This window comes from Pseudopipra pipra, chromosome 13 (assembly GCF_036250125.1).
Source record: "Pseudopipra pipra isolate bDixPip1 chromosome 13, bDixPip1.hap1, whole genome shotgun sequence".
Lineage (NCBI taxonomy): Eukaryota > Metazoa > Chordata > Aves > Passeriformes > Pipridae > Pseudopipra > Pseudopipra pipra.
The window spans coordinates 1501132-1518170 of record NC_087561.1 but is presented as its reverse complement, the minus strand read 5'-3'; the positions used below and the strand labels follow the sequence as shown (position 1 = coordinate 1518170).

At 49.5% G+C, this 17039-nt stretch overlaps 1 protein-coding gene across 1 annotated transcript; it reads right to left on the bottom strand.

Moving 5' to 3' along the window:
* Window positions 1-1346: 1346 nt before the first annotated feature.
* RAB41 (RAB41, member RAS oncogene family) lies at window positions 1347-16731 on the bottom strand. The gene is made up of 8 exons (XM_064669547.1): window positions 16543-16731; window positions 15035-15093; window positions 13321-13374; window positions 7717-7822; window positions 7377-7488; window positions 6007-6100; window positions 4251-4317; window positions 1347-3412 (listed from the first exon to the last, which is right to left on the bottom strand). Exons 1-8 carry the CDS (start codon window positions 16619-16621, stop codon window positions 3348-3350), a joined length of 636 nt encoding a protein of 211 aa, XP_064525617.1. The 5' UTR covers window positions 16622-16731; the 3' UTR covers window positions 1347-3347.
* Window positions 16732-17039: the final 308 nt, after the last annotated feature.

Below are 17039 nucleotides of genomic sequence, written 5' to 3'. Positions count from 1 at the left end.
GGGTTGTTCATTCCCACCTTCAGAAAATGCTGGGACAAGGCTCGGCTCCAGCCTGCAGGAGAAAATTTGGGATCCACAGGAGGTGCAGCTCTGTTTCAGGGTGTTTTTCCACTGACTGTGCTGGAAGTCAGCCCTGATGAACCTGGGACATGTTCCAGCACTGCCAGGAAGGAGCAGGAGTTGCTCTGGGGGGGTTTATCTGTGGTGGCACCAACACAACTCCAGCACTGCCTGGGGCACTGGGCAGTGAGGGGCAGAAAATACACTAAAAAGAGATTTTTCATTCAGAATTAAAAATTAGTTTTTCTACCAGGGAAATGAGCATACTGGAAACCCCACTGTGAGACCCTGGGGAGGCAAGGTAGGAGCTCTTCTGCTGCCACAGGTCTCTCTGTCCCATGGGATATTCACCTCTCTGGTCTTACACCATTTCCCAGCATTCCCATGTTTTTTGGGGAAGGAGGAATTCTCTCCACAGGGAACTGCAAATACAACCATAATGTTCAATTTGTTCATCCTTCTTCAGAGTAATCCCTGGCAGGAGCTCCAGGAAGGTCTCCCCTGCCTTGGGCAGCTTCTTCCCTGCCCTTACAGGGAATGACTCAGGAGCTTCCCTGCCAACCCTGGCTAACAGGAAAGAGTGGATTCTTTCCCAGACACATTCATGTCTTGGGTGTCTTAATTATCAAAGCATTAAGGCCATCACAGTCCATTTCATCCTCCAGAACCTGAGGGACAAATGGGTAGTTTGTGATCCCTGGTGGGAAAACAACAGCTCCAGCAACTCTGGATTTTTTTAGTGACTTACAAAACTGAAGCTGAGAGGTGCAAACTTCACAGAATCCTGGAATGGTTTGGGTGGGATTTGCCTTCCAGCAACAAGTAATTTGCCTTCCCTGGCTATCAGTCAGAGCTTGCTGGCTGCTGTTTCACAGATTAAATCCCCTTTCTTGCTGAGCAGGCTTGGAAGTAAATGAAAATCAAACATCAAAGAACAGCCTTTCTTAAGGAAATTGTTACATATTCCGCATTTTGCAAACATGTCAGCAAAGTCCTTCCAACTGTCTCTTCTGCTCCTCTGTTCCTCCTCCATCCCTCCTCCTCTTCCGTCTGTCTGTCCCTCCTCCTCCATCCTTCCTCCCTCTTCCTCCTTCTTTCCTTCCTTTACTGTCCCTCCTCCTCGTCCTTCCTTCTCCTCCTCCTCGTCCTTCCCTTCTTTCCTGCTCCTCCTTCCTTCCTCTGCCATCCCTCCTCCTCCTTCCTCCCTCCTCCTCCTCCCTCCCCTGCTCTGTACAGGCCGGTCACCCCTCGCAGTGAGTCCCCCTGTGGCACCAGGCCAGCGCAGGTGTTGGTGAAATAACTTTATTTATTGGTTGTGATACAGGGCTGTGTCAGACAGTCCATACTCAGAGTAATAGTCACACGTACTCGCTACAGCTACGAGACAGCGGGGCCGACACACACGGCATTGAACACACCAGAGAGGACAGAGGGAAGGGAACTATTCATTTCACTAATTACCCCCCACCCCGTCAGTGGGGTCTCCCCCCTCCCTCCCCGCTCCGCCACTCCAACAACACGACAGGGGGGCAGCGGGGCCGCCGGGAGGGGGGACAGCAACACACAGGGACACAGCGACACCAGCGATCCCAACGGGTATGTACAGGGAGAGGGAGAGAGAGGGAGAGGGATCCGCCTCCCGGCACCGCCACCGCCGGGAGGGGGGCACAGGGGACACTCCACAGGGAATGGGGGACCACAGCCCAGCTTCCTCCTGCAGCCCAGCTCACCCCGAGGGGAAGGGGAACAAACTGCCATCCCAGGGACTGCCAGATCCCAGCCCGAGCTGCCCCTTCCCCTCCTCGGGGCCCGCGGGCTCCACACACGGGGTCAGGGACACCCTGGCAGGGCAGGGCAGGGACTGTGGTCACACCGTGCTCAGTCCCTCTCCTGCCACCAGCATCCTCCCCGTGACACAGCCCGGGGGGGAAAGGACAGTGAAATTCTCCTCTCTGCCAACTGACAAACCTCCTGACTTCTGTTAGGGCAGATGGACCCAAAAACCCCACTAAAATCTCTGAAAATCTCTGAAAACCAGGGACAGTGGGGAGAGGAGGCATTTCCCAGCCTCCAAGGTTGGGAAGTGACACCAGAGTTCCCTTCAGCAGCAGACAATCCTCCATTCCTGCACCCACTCTGACAGTTACTCCCTGCTCCCCTCAGCTTTGGCAGCTTAAAACCACCCCAGCAGTGAAAGGGCTGCTGGCCCCATCCCAGAGTCCTGCTCCAAAGGCAGAAGCAGCTGGGTGGGATCCCATCAAGCAGCAACCTGGGAATGACAGTGGAATGCTGCCCTTCCATCTGCTGTGGCTCTCCTGCTCCACAAGAAGCAGTTCCCCATCTATAGGATGAGGAACAGCAGAATGGAGATCAGGAAAGGAGCCTGAGCCAAATCCATGACTGCCAGGGTAGGTATTGCCCCAGCAGTGATGGATTTCAGGTCACTGTTTGCTTTCAGAATCCCTGAAGATCTCTCCCCACCCAGCCTCACGCTGCAAAGCCTCTGTTCCCTCCTCCCCCTTCCCTACACCAACACTCACCAAGCACCAACATCCTCTGGATGGGAAGAGATTCCAACCGAGGAGAGCAGGCTCTGGGATCTCTGCTACACAAACAGGAGCAACAAGGCCAAAGCTTTCAGAGTTTGGGGCTTTCCAGTGCTGTGTGTGACACGAGGGGCAAAACTTGGAAGTTGTGAGCAAGAGTTAGCCAGGGTCATCACCAGGAGGGAGAAACAAAGGAGCCAATGTTGTGTGTGCCCTGCGGGAAGCAAAGCCTAGGAACAGGTGACCTGGGCTGTCCAAAAAGGCAAGGCCGAGTCCAAGGGACTGGTTTAAAGGAGCAGCCTTCCCAGAGGAAGTGAGGATGCAGGACAGGCGGGGCAGGGAGCTGGCTGGGATGCAAGGCAGTAGGGAAGGCAGAAAACCCACCCCCAAAGCTTCATTTTTGTCTTCCCTAATGTGGCGGCTTTTCCATGGCATTCACAAGATACAGGGGAGCAGGTGGGCTCGAGGTGGGGAAGAGGGGGAGAAGGGGAGGAAGAGAGGGACAGAGAGAGAGAGAGTGTAAAGGGCACCACGGTGCCAAAGTGCAACAACATAAAAAAATAAACTCAAAAGACAGGACACTCATTCTGCACTCAGGGCTCATACCATGCAGTGAGAGGGGCGGCCGGGGCTGCTCCCCACCAGTAAACAGGGAGGTCGCTCTCAGGAGCTGTTTTCCAGCCCCACATAGGGATGCCTGGGCAATGAGTGATGTTCTCAGGGCATGGCTGGCAGGTGCTGTTAGCAGGAGCACCCGCTCTCCGTGACTGGCTGCTCGGGGGGCTTCTCTAGTTTGATGTCAATCACTGCAGGGGGGTTAAGGAAATCACCCAGTTGAAGGACAACAAGAAGGACAGAACAGATTGTTAGTGGTCCCCCCATGGTGTTTGAGCAGAGCATGTTCTGCCTGAACAGGATTCACTGCAAAACCAGGAGACTTGGCATGTTGAGACCCTTTAGAGGATGGAGCCCAACTGGACAGGTCTGTGCAAAAAGAATGAAGAATTACAGCATTTTAAAACTACACAGATTTCATCCTCAGTTCAAGTGGAGATGCAAAACTTGTGCTTTAGTTGCCCTTAGTTGTGTACATTTATCTACAGCCCATGAACAGGGTCACAGAATCACAGACTGGTTAGGGTTGGAAGGGACCCAAAAGTTCATCTTGTTCCACCCCTGCCATGGGCACGGACACCTCCCACTATCCCAGGTTGCTCCAAGCCCTGGCCTTGGCCACTTCCAGGGATGGGGCAACCTGTGCCAGGGTCTCATCACTCTCACAGCCAAGAATTCCTTCCCAATATCCCATCTAACCCTACCCTCTGCAGTGGGAAGCCATTCCCCCTTGTCCTGTCACTCCAGGCCCTTGTAAATACTCCCTCCCCATTTTTCTTCCAGGCTTAGGTCTCCCTAAGCCTTTTCTTGTCCAGGCTGAATGATCCCAATTCTCCCAGCCTTTCCTCACAGCAGAGCTGCTCCATCCCTCTGATCAACTTGGTGCCTCCTCTGGCCACATTCCAACAGCTCCATGTCCTGTTTCAGCCACGTCCCTGCAAAGCCCCATCCCCACAATGTGCCAAAAGCAGTCAGTGAGCCCAATTTAACAACAGATAATTGTCCAGTTCCCTGGGAAAGCAAGGATACTGTCTTCTTTGCTCTTCTCTGGTGTGCTGTCCATCCCAGGTAAGGCAGCAGCCACACGGCGGAAAAGCTGGAAAGCAGGAAGAGGAAAGCTCAGGGCTTGTCAGAGAAAATGCCTGTTAAAAACACCGTTTTACAGCAGAACTCTGAGCTGTACCAAGTTGTTATGTGGGTACTTTAGCAAGCAAAGCACTGATCAACAATGTCAGGAGAATGTTACCTAGGAAATTTAACAGGTTTTAATAAAGAAGTTATTAAATGCCTATGAAACAGGCAGTTTTATTTTATCTGTTTCTGTTTGAACAGAACACGGAATTTATTAGTAATAGTTCTTCCAGGGATTCATGGAACAACTCCCTCCTGCACTCACTAGCCACGTCCCAGCCTCTGCTTCTGCACCCAGTGATGTTCCAGGGCACATTTGGGGATTTGTGATAAGTCACCTCACAAGGTTTAAGGAGTTTTACAGCCCATCCCTTCAGTTCAGTCCTGCTGCCAAACAGCCTTTCCTGGGCAGAACAGCTGGTTCAAGTGAGCTGCATTCAAGCTATTAAGGATGTGCTGGAGCTGGGAAGGGCTATTACATCCCCATAAAACCCAGAAAATGGTTTTGCATAATTTCTGAACTCAATGCCTGGAGCTCCTCCTGCTGCCATTACACGGCCCAGGCACTGCCAGGCTGCTGAGCTGCTGCACAAAGAACCAGAGGAATCATCTGCTAACGATGATTTTCCTCACAGCAGCTTGGCAGGGGCTTCTCATCCACCCCCCAAAGTGTGTTCCTTGGAAAATCAAGGTCCCAGCAAGGTGCTGCAGTTGCATCCTCCTAATCACAGAAGCTCTCACTGCAAACACCCACTGGGCAAATAAAGCAACAAGAGTTAAACCAAAGCCAAAGTGGATTCAATCCAGAACAGCCAAAAAACCCCAAGCCCAAAGTCTCACTGTGGGTTCTCCCGACCTGCTGCTGTGCAGCAACCTGGGGAGGGGGTTTTCCAACTGACACAGCTCCCTGCAGGCCCCTGGAGCTCCCAGCTCCTCACTCCAAGCTCTGTCACATTCAGAACAATCTCTGAACTAGTGGAGGGTGGCATCACAAACTTACAGCGAGAGGCGATGGGCACAAACAGAAATATGAGAAATTCTGCTTAAATAAAAAATGTGAAGTTGTGGGTTTTTGTTTGGTTTTTTTTTGTTGTTGTTGTATGGCTTATCAAACACTGGCAGGCTGGCTGGAGAGACAGTGTCTGTCCTTTGAGATTCCAAACTCAGCTGGAGCCAGCTCTGGGAAGCCTGCTCTGAGTCTAAGGGCTGGAAAAGATGATTTCCAGAGATCCCTTCCAACCTCAGCTGTTCTAAGATATTCCAGGATTCTCTGTGGCTTGTTAACAGAAGGAGGAACTTCCAGTGATGTCAACAGTGATTTCAGCAAACTGCACTAATTGGTAACAAAACCAAACAAATTCCATCTGACTGGCTGCACAAAACAGGGATATTTCCCCTTCCCATCCTCAGCACATTCTGGGGTTGGCTCTCCTTTCTTCCAAGGTTTTCTTAGCTTGGACAGGAAATCACTGACTCGACAGGAAAGGAGCTTCCACTACTACTGCAGAGCTGATGGTGATCACTGGGCAAGAAACATCTCAGGGGGTTGGCATTAAACACAAGCAAATCCCTGCTGGATCAGGAACCCCAAGCAGGGGCCAACACACACAGAGCAGGGACAGATTCCTGATTTTAGAACAGAACACGGATGTACCTGTTTCACATTGTATCCAGTCTTTGCACTGGTCTCAATAAACATCACATTCAGCTCTTTGGCTCTCTGTTCACCTTCTTCTGTAGTGATTTGCCTGGAGGAAGGTGCCAAAAGGAGCAGAAAGACAGAAAGGAACAGAAGGAAGAGTTAGAGACATCTGTGACTGAGCTGGTGGTCAGTGCTCACCCACCTCCCAGGAGGCACAGCCCACCAAGGGACACCTCAGGGCCCTCGAGGATTCACAACCCCCAGCTGGGAATGAAACCACCCCAGGGAACACCTGGAGTGGGGACAATCAGTAAGAGATGATCAGCACAGGATGGAGCTTGTGCAGCACATCTGAGCCTCTTTCACAGCACCCTGCAGGGAAGGAAGAACCCCCCACACTGCACCTGAGACAGAGAGTTCCCCCAAGGCAACAGAAGGGAATATTGTGAGGTGACACAGAGATTCCAGAAAGGCTCCAGCAGCAAGGATGGCCTGGGAGCAAGGACCTGGAACTGCATCTCTGAGCACCACCCTGGACATACCTGTCTCACATTATATCCTGCTCTAGCACCAGTTTCAACTACATCATATTCAGTTCTGGGGCTTTTCTCTCACCCTCCTCTATAGAAACCTGTCTACAGCAAGGAGAACAAATCACAGAGCAGAGAAACCAAACCAAAAAAAAAGAGTCCAAAAATGAGAAAAGGAAAACTGCAGGGGAAAAAAAACACCAGCCAAAACTGAAGCAACAGTGACTGGAATGAAAAACTTCACAGGCTTCACTGAACAAGAACAGGGCTATTTTTAGTCCAGCTTTTTGGCCTCAGAACTAAACTTGGTTTTTATCAGAGGATGAATGGCTTCCATACTCTGTGTTCTACTTCAAAAAACGTCACCTGTGGCTTTGTCCAGCCTTAACAGGCCCAGCATTTCAGCCTCACACAAACCCAACTTCCTTTGAAAAGGAACAAGGAGAAACTGTGCCATGAACTCACAGCTGCATGTGCACAGAGAGTTGGGCAAACTGGATTACTGAAAATGAGCAGATTTCCTTGCCTTTGCAAAGCAGCTTTTTGGCTTTATCTCAGCATGAAATACAAAATCAAACAATATACACTATTGAGAAACAAAGTGTAGAGCTACTTAATTTCAGTGAAAGGAATATTTTTAGGTGGGTTTATTTTAACCAAAACTATTTGCAGAACAGCAAAAGGGAATAACTTCTGCTGCAACCAGAAACCTGAATTTCACAACACGGAATTTATGTTCCGTTTCAAATCGACAATTTTTAAGATCGTTTCAAACTAATTTTTAAAGCCAGGCTGGGCAGCCAGTCCTGGCTTTTCCTGGCCAGGGCAGCAGGGCCCAGCTCTCCTCGTTACCTCTTGTCTGCCAGGTCGGTTTTGTTCCCCACCAACATGATGATGACGTCGCTCCCTCGCTCTGTCCGAACGTCATCGATCCACTTGGAGGTTTGCTGGAAAGAATTCAAGTCTGTAGGGAAGAAAAAATGGGAGTGCTGAGCATAAAACTGCTTTTCAGAGAGGGGCAACGCTTTGCTTGTACTCAGGTGCTTCACCACACAACCCATAAATTGTTGGAAGAACAGGGAGGAGGGGGGGAAACACTTCCAATTTTCCCCGTGTTGGAGCAGCCCCCGTGGCTGGCAGTGGTCGGGGGGCAGGAGGGGTGTTTGGAGGCACGAGCCCCGCGGGCACTCACTTGTGATGTCGTAGACCACGACGGCGATGGTGGAGTCGCGGATGTAGCTGGGGATGAGGCTGCGGAACCGCTCCTGCCCCGCCGTGTCCCAGAGCTGCAGCCGCACCTGCTGGGACAGCCCGGGAGAGGGGCAGGGAGAGAACAGAGCACCACACTGCCCTTTAGACAGGGGCACTGCCACAGCCCCTGCAGCAGCTCTGAGAGCAGAGCCACCCGTGGCACTGCCCCAGTGTCCCACCACCACACCGCAGGCTTCCCAAGTCTGTGGATAATGTGCTTTATCAACCTCCTTTGCTTGCCTACAGAGCCTGCCATTCCCAAACTGCTCTAGGATAATGTGTTTATCAACCTCCTTTGCTTGCCTACAGAGCCTGCCATTCCCAAACTGCTCTAGGATAATGTGCTTTATCAACCTCCTTTGCTTGCCTACAGAGCCTGCCATTCCCAAACTGCTCTAGGATACAGCCACCACCTCCTCGCTGGGGTGTGTGAGGATGTTTGGGTTTGAAGTGCTGGAACTGCCTGGTTTACTTCATGTTCCCTTTGCCAACTGACACCAGCAATTACATTAAAAAACTTTTTTAAAAAAGTAAATAATAATATGTAAATAATTTGAACAATAAATATATTAAGTATAATAATAAATATTTATAATTATAAATATAATAAATTTTATAGTATTGTATATATCATATAATAAATAATATAGTATATTATATATTATATAAAAATATAATACATAATACAGTATATTAAATATTATGTAATATATAATTATATTAGAACATTAGAATAAAATAATAATATAATAGTATATAATAATATTATTATTAAATAATAATTATAATTATATTATATAATTGTATAACAATTATATTATGTTATAGATATTAATATAACTATAAATAATAATAAGAATATAGAATAAGAATAATATTAAATAATAATATAATCTAAAAATAATAATAAAATAAAAGTCAGGTCTCCCTGGTCTACACAGCATTCTGGATCTCCACAGGACTCCAAGCCTGGAGCAACTCTGAGCAAAGCTTTTGGGGCAATTCCCTCAGCCCAGACACCACATAAGGAAAAAAGCATCCAATCTCCAGCACCAGCACCCAGATGATGGCAATGGGGATTTCCATGAGAGATTAAAGCAATCAATAAATTAAGTTCCAGCAGAAATGGAAGCAAATGTTACACACTGCAGGCTCCAGGTGATGGGAAGGGCATTGGGGTCACCCTTCCAGAGCAGCACAGGGGGTAGAAAAGGCACAAATGCTGTGAGGGGCACAGTTTGATCCCCAAACACACTCTGAACTATTAGAGAAGGCAGCTCCAAGGCCTGGGACCCACCCATCTGAACCACAACTGCCCCAAACATGCCCAATCCCCCAGTGAATCAAAGCTTTTACACTGGAAGTGACACCTTTTCCTTCCCCACAGGGCTGTGCACTGCCAGAAAACAGGATTGCTTGGCATTCCCAAAGGCTTTCATGGGGGCAGGCACCGGTTCCCAGCTCCCTGACAGGAGCCTGGTCCCAGCACTGGGGCAGAGCAGTGGTTAATAAGGCAGCAAAAAGCAGCTTCACAAGGACCAGTAATTGCTTGTTTAGAAGAGAAATAGAAGCTGATTGAGCTGCAAAGCACCTGGTTACAGGCGGATTCAAAACAAGATCTTATCTCCATCAGGGTATGTAGATCTGATGCCCTGGGGCTTAAGGAAGATTAGGAATTACAGTTAAAGCAATTAGTTCTTGCTTCATTTGGAAGGCAGACTTGATTACAGGACCGAAAGTCAGGGTTTTTCTCTACCCCAGGAAACTCGAAGTGACAAACTCGGAGCACCTGGGCAGTGTCACATCGGAGCTGGAAGATCAGATGGATCAGCACAGCTCCTGGACTTCCCAAGCTTCCCCACACTGCCCAGGCAGTTATACTGGAATGTTCACCATGAAACCTGACCCAGATGGTGATTTAACACTTCAGACTCACAGGCAAAAAGGCAGTAGAAGAAGCAGCACAGGCCTGGCCCAGGTAACTTGTTTAGTGCAGGTGATGCTCTTTGAGGGAAGGCCTTCAGGACCTGTGCAGGTCCCACACAGACACTCCTGCAGTGACCTGAGTTTGCTGCAATATTTCTGTGGCTTCTCATTTCTACCAGTCAGAGTTCATGTGCACTCCCTTTTGGAGGGGAAAATATAAATAACCCCCTGTGGAACACTAAGAATTAACCCTTAAAAACAATGTTCAGGAGGGGCCTGAGCTGCAGGATGGACTCTCACCACGGCTCTCCCCGCCTGCATTTTGGGATGTCCAGCAGAGCAACAATAACTAAGCAGTTTCTTCACACCCTCAGAAGCACCTGAGCACGTTCCTTCAGTAACACAAGAAAACTTAAGATCCTCTCACTCACTAAGAGCTAAGGGCAGTAACAAGAAAACAATGACATTATCTGCAAAGCCCTTTGCCAAAGTCCATGAGATCAGCGATCACTGAATTACTTCTGACAGGTCTGGAAGATGTTAAGAACAGCCTGGACTGGCAACATTTTTCCACCTGCCTGGATAAACAGCATCCTGCACCTGCACAGCAGGAAAAACGATGCCAAGCTGTGCATCCTGCCACGCTGCCTCACCCCAGAGAAATCCCAGCACAGCTCAGTGCTCCTCAAACCCCAAACAGGGCAGTTCTATGTTAGTTTGCACCAAACCAGGAATTCTCCCAGAGAAGAATTCAGCTACAGTACTGGGAGAAAGACCATGTCATTATCTGCCCTCAGTATAGAGGATAAATCATAGCAGAAGTCTGTTATTTGTTAAGCAATTCAGCCAAGGAGGGTGGAACAAACCCCTGGCCCTCACTATAATCCACTCTGGGACAGAATAAAGGTGGGTCAGAGGTTTTTCCACCTCTGCTGTGTTCTTTCCTTAAATTTTGCCCACGTGGTGTTGGCTCACTGGTATAAATCCTGACACTGCAGATGAACAAAAAACTCCACCAGATCAATTGGAATCAATAACAAGGAGTCACAATGAAACAATCCTATTCATATTTTCGTAACTTGAACTAGAACATTCATGTCAAGAGTTACGGAGAATTTCCTTCTAAGCTTGTTTATTCTTTAGAAATTCTGGTAGTTGCATCTCTCCTCTTTCAAAATCTGGATATGAATCTCCAGTTCTCTTTTTCAAGGGAATGGGAATCTTGAATCCTCCTAAGTCACTCCACAGCTTCTGTGTGAATGGGTGTTGTGCTGTTTTACCTACTCTGACAGTGTTCCTTTGCTTTGGCCCCTAAAGCTGGTACTTGTACAAATTATATATATATATATATATATGTATTTTCTCTAGAAAGGAAAAAAAATAATTCTGAAGAAAAAAAAAAGAAAAAAAAAACCAACAGAAAAATAATAGTTTTCCAAAGATTTCCAACCACCTGCCATTGCAATCAGCCCAGACACAGCAATTCCCAGTCCCTGCTCAGCCCTCAGCCAACACCCACAGTTGGTCTATTTTAGCTCTTTTTGGGTACCACCACCACCACTTCCAACACATAAAGATCCCTGATAAAAGCAAGGTCCCTGCAGACCTCTGGCTCAATACCTACTTGTGGTGCCAAAGACAATGAGAGCCACGGCAGAGTCACGGGTGGAGCTGGGGAGGAGGCTGAGGGACCTCTCCTGGCCGGCTGTGCCCCACAGCTGCAGCCTGATCTGGGAAATGGAGAAGTGCAGGGGGGGAAGGGGAAGGGGGAGAGCAGGAAAACGGAAAACAAAAACCAAAACTCGAGTGAAATAAAAATAAATAAATAAATGAGAAAAAAAATAAACTGACTGCAAAGCAAAACTAAGGCAACGAAAGGAAAGTTCAAACGGAACAGAACCGTGGAAAGAGGCAGCGACAGTTCTGAGCCTCACGGGGACCTCAGCACACACACCAGTGACATCCCACACACCAACACCATCCACCCAGCTATCCCTAAAAACCCCTTCTCACACCACCTGCTAACGAGGGAAGTACATGGAAACACCTCAGTGTCCCTGCCTCCAGCTGGTGGATGTGTGACTCCTGTCCCTAAGGAACACATCACCAGGGGTGGATCAACCCACGGGGAATCCAGAGGTGGGAAAACACAGGAGTGGGAGATGAGCCAGAACAGCAACTGCCCTCCAGACTGGCTTATCTTGCATTTATATCCAACAAGGGACACCTTCCACTAGCCCAAGTTGCTCCAAGGCCTGTCCAACCTGGCCTTGGACACTTCCAGGGATGGGGAGTCCCTTCTGCCAGTTTGTCCAGACCCTGATCAGAGCTGAGTGATGGAGCACAGGTGTAATTCCAGGATATGTTATTTGCTGTAAGGACATATCAATACACCAAAGCCCACACCCCAGCTGGAGGCTCAGCATTCTTCATTTCCAGCCCAGAAATCAAAGCTTATTGCAAAAGGCAGCATGAGCTACATCTGAGGAACTATTTCACTGTCTGAATCTTCCCAGCTTGTGTGTTTGTATCTGTCTCTCCTCTTATCTACATTCCACACCTCTGTTATTTAAACAGGCTCCATGGGCTCTGTGGACCACTTACATAATCAGGAAAACTAACAGTATTTGGAATGAAAATGGTACTTTGTGGATAGCAGGGCAGCAGGTGAATAACATCCTGACCTACACAACCATGAGAAATCAACACTCCATTGCTGGAAACAGCACACAGACATTCCACTGTGCCCTCACAGCTGTCAAGCAGCATTCCCAGGATCTTTGCCCTCTTCTGCCAGCACCACTGAAGAATGGTATCCATTAGTTCCCCCCAAAGAAAGGTTAAGGAAGGTCTTTTCTCATAGTGAATCACAGGTGAGATGGCAGAGAAGCTCCCAGGGAACTCATCACACACACTGGGCTCAGCTTTCCTTGGAAGCAACAGACCCAAAGCAACACATAGGACTGTCCCCTCCTCCCCCAGCACTGTCACACTCCTCACACAGCAGTAAAACCAGCAAAAAAGGCAAGCAGTAGCAAAACATGAACAAAACCACAAACACTGAAAGGCAGGGGAGGGGTGTGAGGGGTCTCTATGCCAAAAGGAATTTCATGCAGGCTAAATCCAAAATTGCTTTACTACAGTGGCTCAGAACTGTGTTACAACAGGAGCTTTCTATGAGCAGGGACAAGGTCCAATCATGAATGACTTCAAGCCCTGGAAAACCAACTCCTGTAGAACCCCCCTCATTGGCTTTTCATTGACTTCAGGAGTCAGACTTGATGATCCTGGTGGGTCCCTTCCAGCTCAGAATGTTCTGTGACACCTGAGCTCTGCTCAGCCCTGTTCCTACTGACAATCCCAGAGGCAGAGCTGCAAATTCTGGGAGCAAACTACACCTAAACCAGGTTCCTACAACAGGCAGCCCATTCATTCCCTGGGATATGGCCATTATCTCGTCCCAGTTTTCCATGGAAGATTTTGACTTCCTGCTGGAGGTCTCGGATCCAGGTACCACAAAGGCTGGTCCTCTGGGGGATTTCAGCAGCTGCTGGAGGAAGGGCCAGGGGAAGGGCCCAGCCCTGCAGCTCCCACGCCATCCCACCCACGCCTCACTTACCGTGCGGTCCTCCAGATACATCGTTTTTGACAGGAAATCAATTCCAATGGTTGCCTGGAAAGAAGGGAAGCATTAGGGACTGCAACCTGCCTTCCAGCAGCTGCAGCTCCCACCCTTCCAAACTCTCAGAAACCTCCACAAACTTGAGATTAAGCTGGTGAAGTGATCTGCCTTTCAACAGAGGGGATGAAAACAAAGCAATCTGGGTATCTGCACCGGCTTCATTTCACAGCATTCCTCACACAAGAACCCCCCTCTGAGGCTGGATTTTAGCCTGAGACATTAATGGATCTCAACACAGATCACAGCTGAACCGGCAGCTCATTCTGGCCTACCCCAGCTCAGCCTGGGAAAAATTATCTTATTAGAAATAACCAAATAGTGGAACAAATGAGATACATAAATCATGGACAACTCAAAGCTAAAAAGCCACATTTACTCAGGGCTTTCCACTTCAGAAGGTGCTTCCCTTCCAGTGACACTCAGAAGCTTAATTTCTCAGGCCATTCTTTCTGCAAGTCTCTGTCCATTCACATTCCCATTGCTACAGTAATTCCAGTAAAAAGACATTTAAAATAATGTACTAAGTTAGATGCACTCCCAGGCACTTCAACCAAGCTGCTGTCCCAGCCCTTCATAACCCCAGGAAACAGGAGACAGTTCTGATGTAGCAGATTTTAGTGTTTTAGACATAGATTATTTTAATCCTAACACACACAGGCAGCACAGAAGGGCTCCAGCAGAACATGGACCATGGAATACTAGAAAAGACCATCACAGTCAATTTAGGTAGGGAGAACTTATTTTTGGGAGGCCTATTTTCTAGCCAGGACAAGGTTAATAAATCTTAATAAGCACACAGATCTCTGCCAGCACCTTACAAAAGCCAGGAAAGGAAACACCTGAAGCACGAGAGGATCCAGTTCCAGGGAATTATTTGTCCTCAACTCAAAATTACCCCAGTCTAAACCAGTAACTCTTTCTGGATGAATTAAAAGATAACCCCTTATCTCCTGCTTTAAAGATATCTGATATTCCCTTGAAATACTTCTAAGTGCCTTTGAAGCAATTAATTCTTCCTAAAAATCTTCAGGCCTCTTACACATCTTCTCCTTTTCATCTGCAGCCTCTTCATCCCCACCCTCCTCTTTCCCTGCCAAGACTTCCCTGGGTTTTCCTATCTTTAGTCTTTTAGTTAAAAAATAGTAATAAAAAAAAATGAGAGACTGAATATACCAAAGCTGACTTCTTGCAGATCCATCTATACACTCCAGACTCAACTACTCCTACTTAAATGGAAGCTCTAAAGATGCCGGAGACCAAGAATTATCACAAGATGTTCCTATCTTATTCATCTTCTGTTTCCTGAGACTCCCAAATCCATCACCAGGCATCTTGACCATCATCTTCTCCATCAGCCAGACCCATAAATCAGTGTTTCTCCCCATCTTCCTCAAGGCTTCTCACATATCCAAACAGGATCTAAACCCTGCTGCCTTTTTGTACACTGGATTTCCTGACATCATCCTGGATGCTCTGGTTTAATCATGAAGCCTCATCTCTGTTTCACGGCACATTTTAACCTTTTATATGATATTTAACTGACACCTCATGGATCAATGTGCTTGGCCCTCACAGGCATAAATTTTAACAGCAGGGAACAGATTTAACCATAAACATTTTCAAAAAATTAAGATAAAATCCTACCACATACCTGGTAAGTATTGTCAAAACTGTCATACATAAACCTGGTGATCAGGGAGGTCTTCCCAACTACAAGAGAAGAGAAAAATTACTTTCAAGCAGCAGTGGAAAAAAAATAAGCACTGCTTTGGGAGTGGCACTGATCTGAAAGCAGCTGCCAATCTCAGACCATTCCAACCACACCTTCCTGGGAAATAACCAGCTAGGAAAATCATTCCCAAAATGAGAGAGGCAAATCAATCTCTGTAGGTCAAAAATTAATCATGGTGATGGCCTGGTCCTCCAATCAGGTGTGTTGCCATGTAGATAACAAAGAACTGGTTGTTTGCTTTAAGCAACCCACAAATCTGCTTTGTTCCTCGTGCTCTGCTACTTATGTAATCCCCAAGCCCGGGACACAAACATCAAAACAAACCAGGTGACACCCCAGTTCTGCTGCCTTTGGCTGCACGGAAAAGCAGCATCCAAGACTTGCATCCTTTCTTCCTTCATAATGAGATTTTAGATACAGAGCAAAGTCTGGTGGTTTGATTCAAAACTTTACATTTACATCTCCAAATTTTATCAAGACACAAAGTGCAGTACTGATATGAAACAGGAAACAAGGAGAAGATCTCCAATTCTTGCTCAGGAAGGCAAGAAAAATTCGAAGGACATGGATGGAAAAGTGAAAAGGAATTAACTGCCTAAAAAGGTTGTGAAATGATGAACATTGGAGAGGGTTAAAAGCAGGTTAGACAAATATCTACCAGCAGCAATGTCAATACTGCCTTGGAAAGGCAGGGGAATTGGAGAACTTCTGGAAATTCCTGCAAGAGCTACAATTCTGGGCTGGAGCAGTAAGAATCCCAGGATGGTCTGGGATTGAAGAGACCTCAAAGCTCAGCCAGTCCCACGCCCTGCCATGGGCAGGGACACCTTCCACTGGACCAGGTTGCTCCAAGCCCTGTCCAACCTGGCCTTGGACACTCCCAGCAAAGAAACCACGATTCCAAAGAAAACACACAACTCATCCATGACTTTTGCGGGATGGGGCACAAAAGGGAGTCAACTGGAGACAAAACCAAAAACCCCGAGGCTGGAAGGGAGGCCGAGCAGGGCCGAGCACCGCCCGGGAGCCCCCGCATCCCTCGGGCCGCTCCCGCACAGGGCTGCGGGCGCACTGCGGACCGGCCCGGCGGGTGGGAACGGGGACCCGCCAGGTGGGAACGGGGCCCGGGGCACCGGGAGGGCCCCGGCGGGAGCAAACCGAGCCCCGCGCCCCCGCCCGCCGAGGCCTCAGGCCGGGCCGCCCCTCCCTGCGCCCGGCGGCTCAGCCCCGCATCCCTCGGCCCCGCATCCCCCAGGCCCCGCATCCCCCAGGCCCCGCATCCCCCAGGCCCCGCATCCCCTCGGCCCCGCATCCCCTCGGTCCCGCACCCCTCTGCCCCGCACCCCCCGGCCCCAGCGCGTCCCCCGGCCCCGCCCGCCGCCCCGGGCGCTGCCCCGGCCGGGCCCCGCCGCCCGGGCCGCGCTCACCGCTCTGCTCGCCCAGGAACACGAGCTTGAACTTCCTGAGCGGGTTGCCGAAGTCGCCGCCGCTGCCGGGCGCGGACATGGCGGCGCGGGGGGGCCGAGCGGGAGCCGTGATGGGGACAAGGAGACAGCGCCGAGCGCTCCGGTACCACCGCCCCGCGCGTCACCTCCGCCGCGTCACCGCCGGGCCCGCCCCGGGGAGGGGCGTTGCCATGGCCACGGGGAGGGCGGTTACCCGGGCAACGGGCAGGGCGGTTGCCGTGGGGACGGGGAGGGCGGTTGCCGTGGTGCTGGGGAGGTTGCCATGGCGACGGAGCGGCCTCCAGGGCGGGGATGCTGCGGCTCGGACCGGGATGGGCCCGGCTCTACCGGGGAGGGTTGTACCTGGCTGTGCTGGGGAGGGGTGCAGCTTTACTGGGATGGGTCTGCCTGTACTGGGATGGTTGTACAAGGATAGGCCTGGCTCTGCTGGGGAGGGGTGTACCAGGATAGACCTGGCT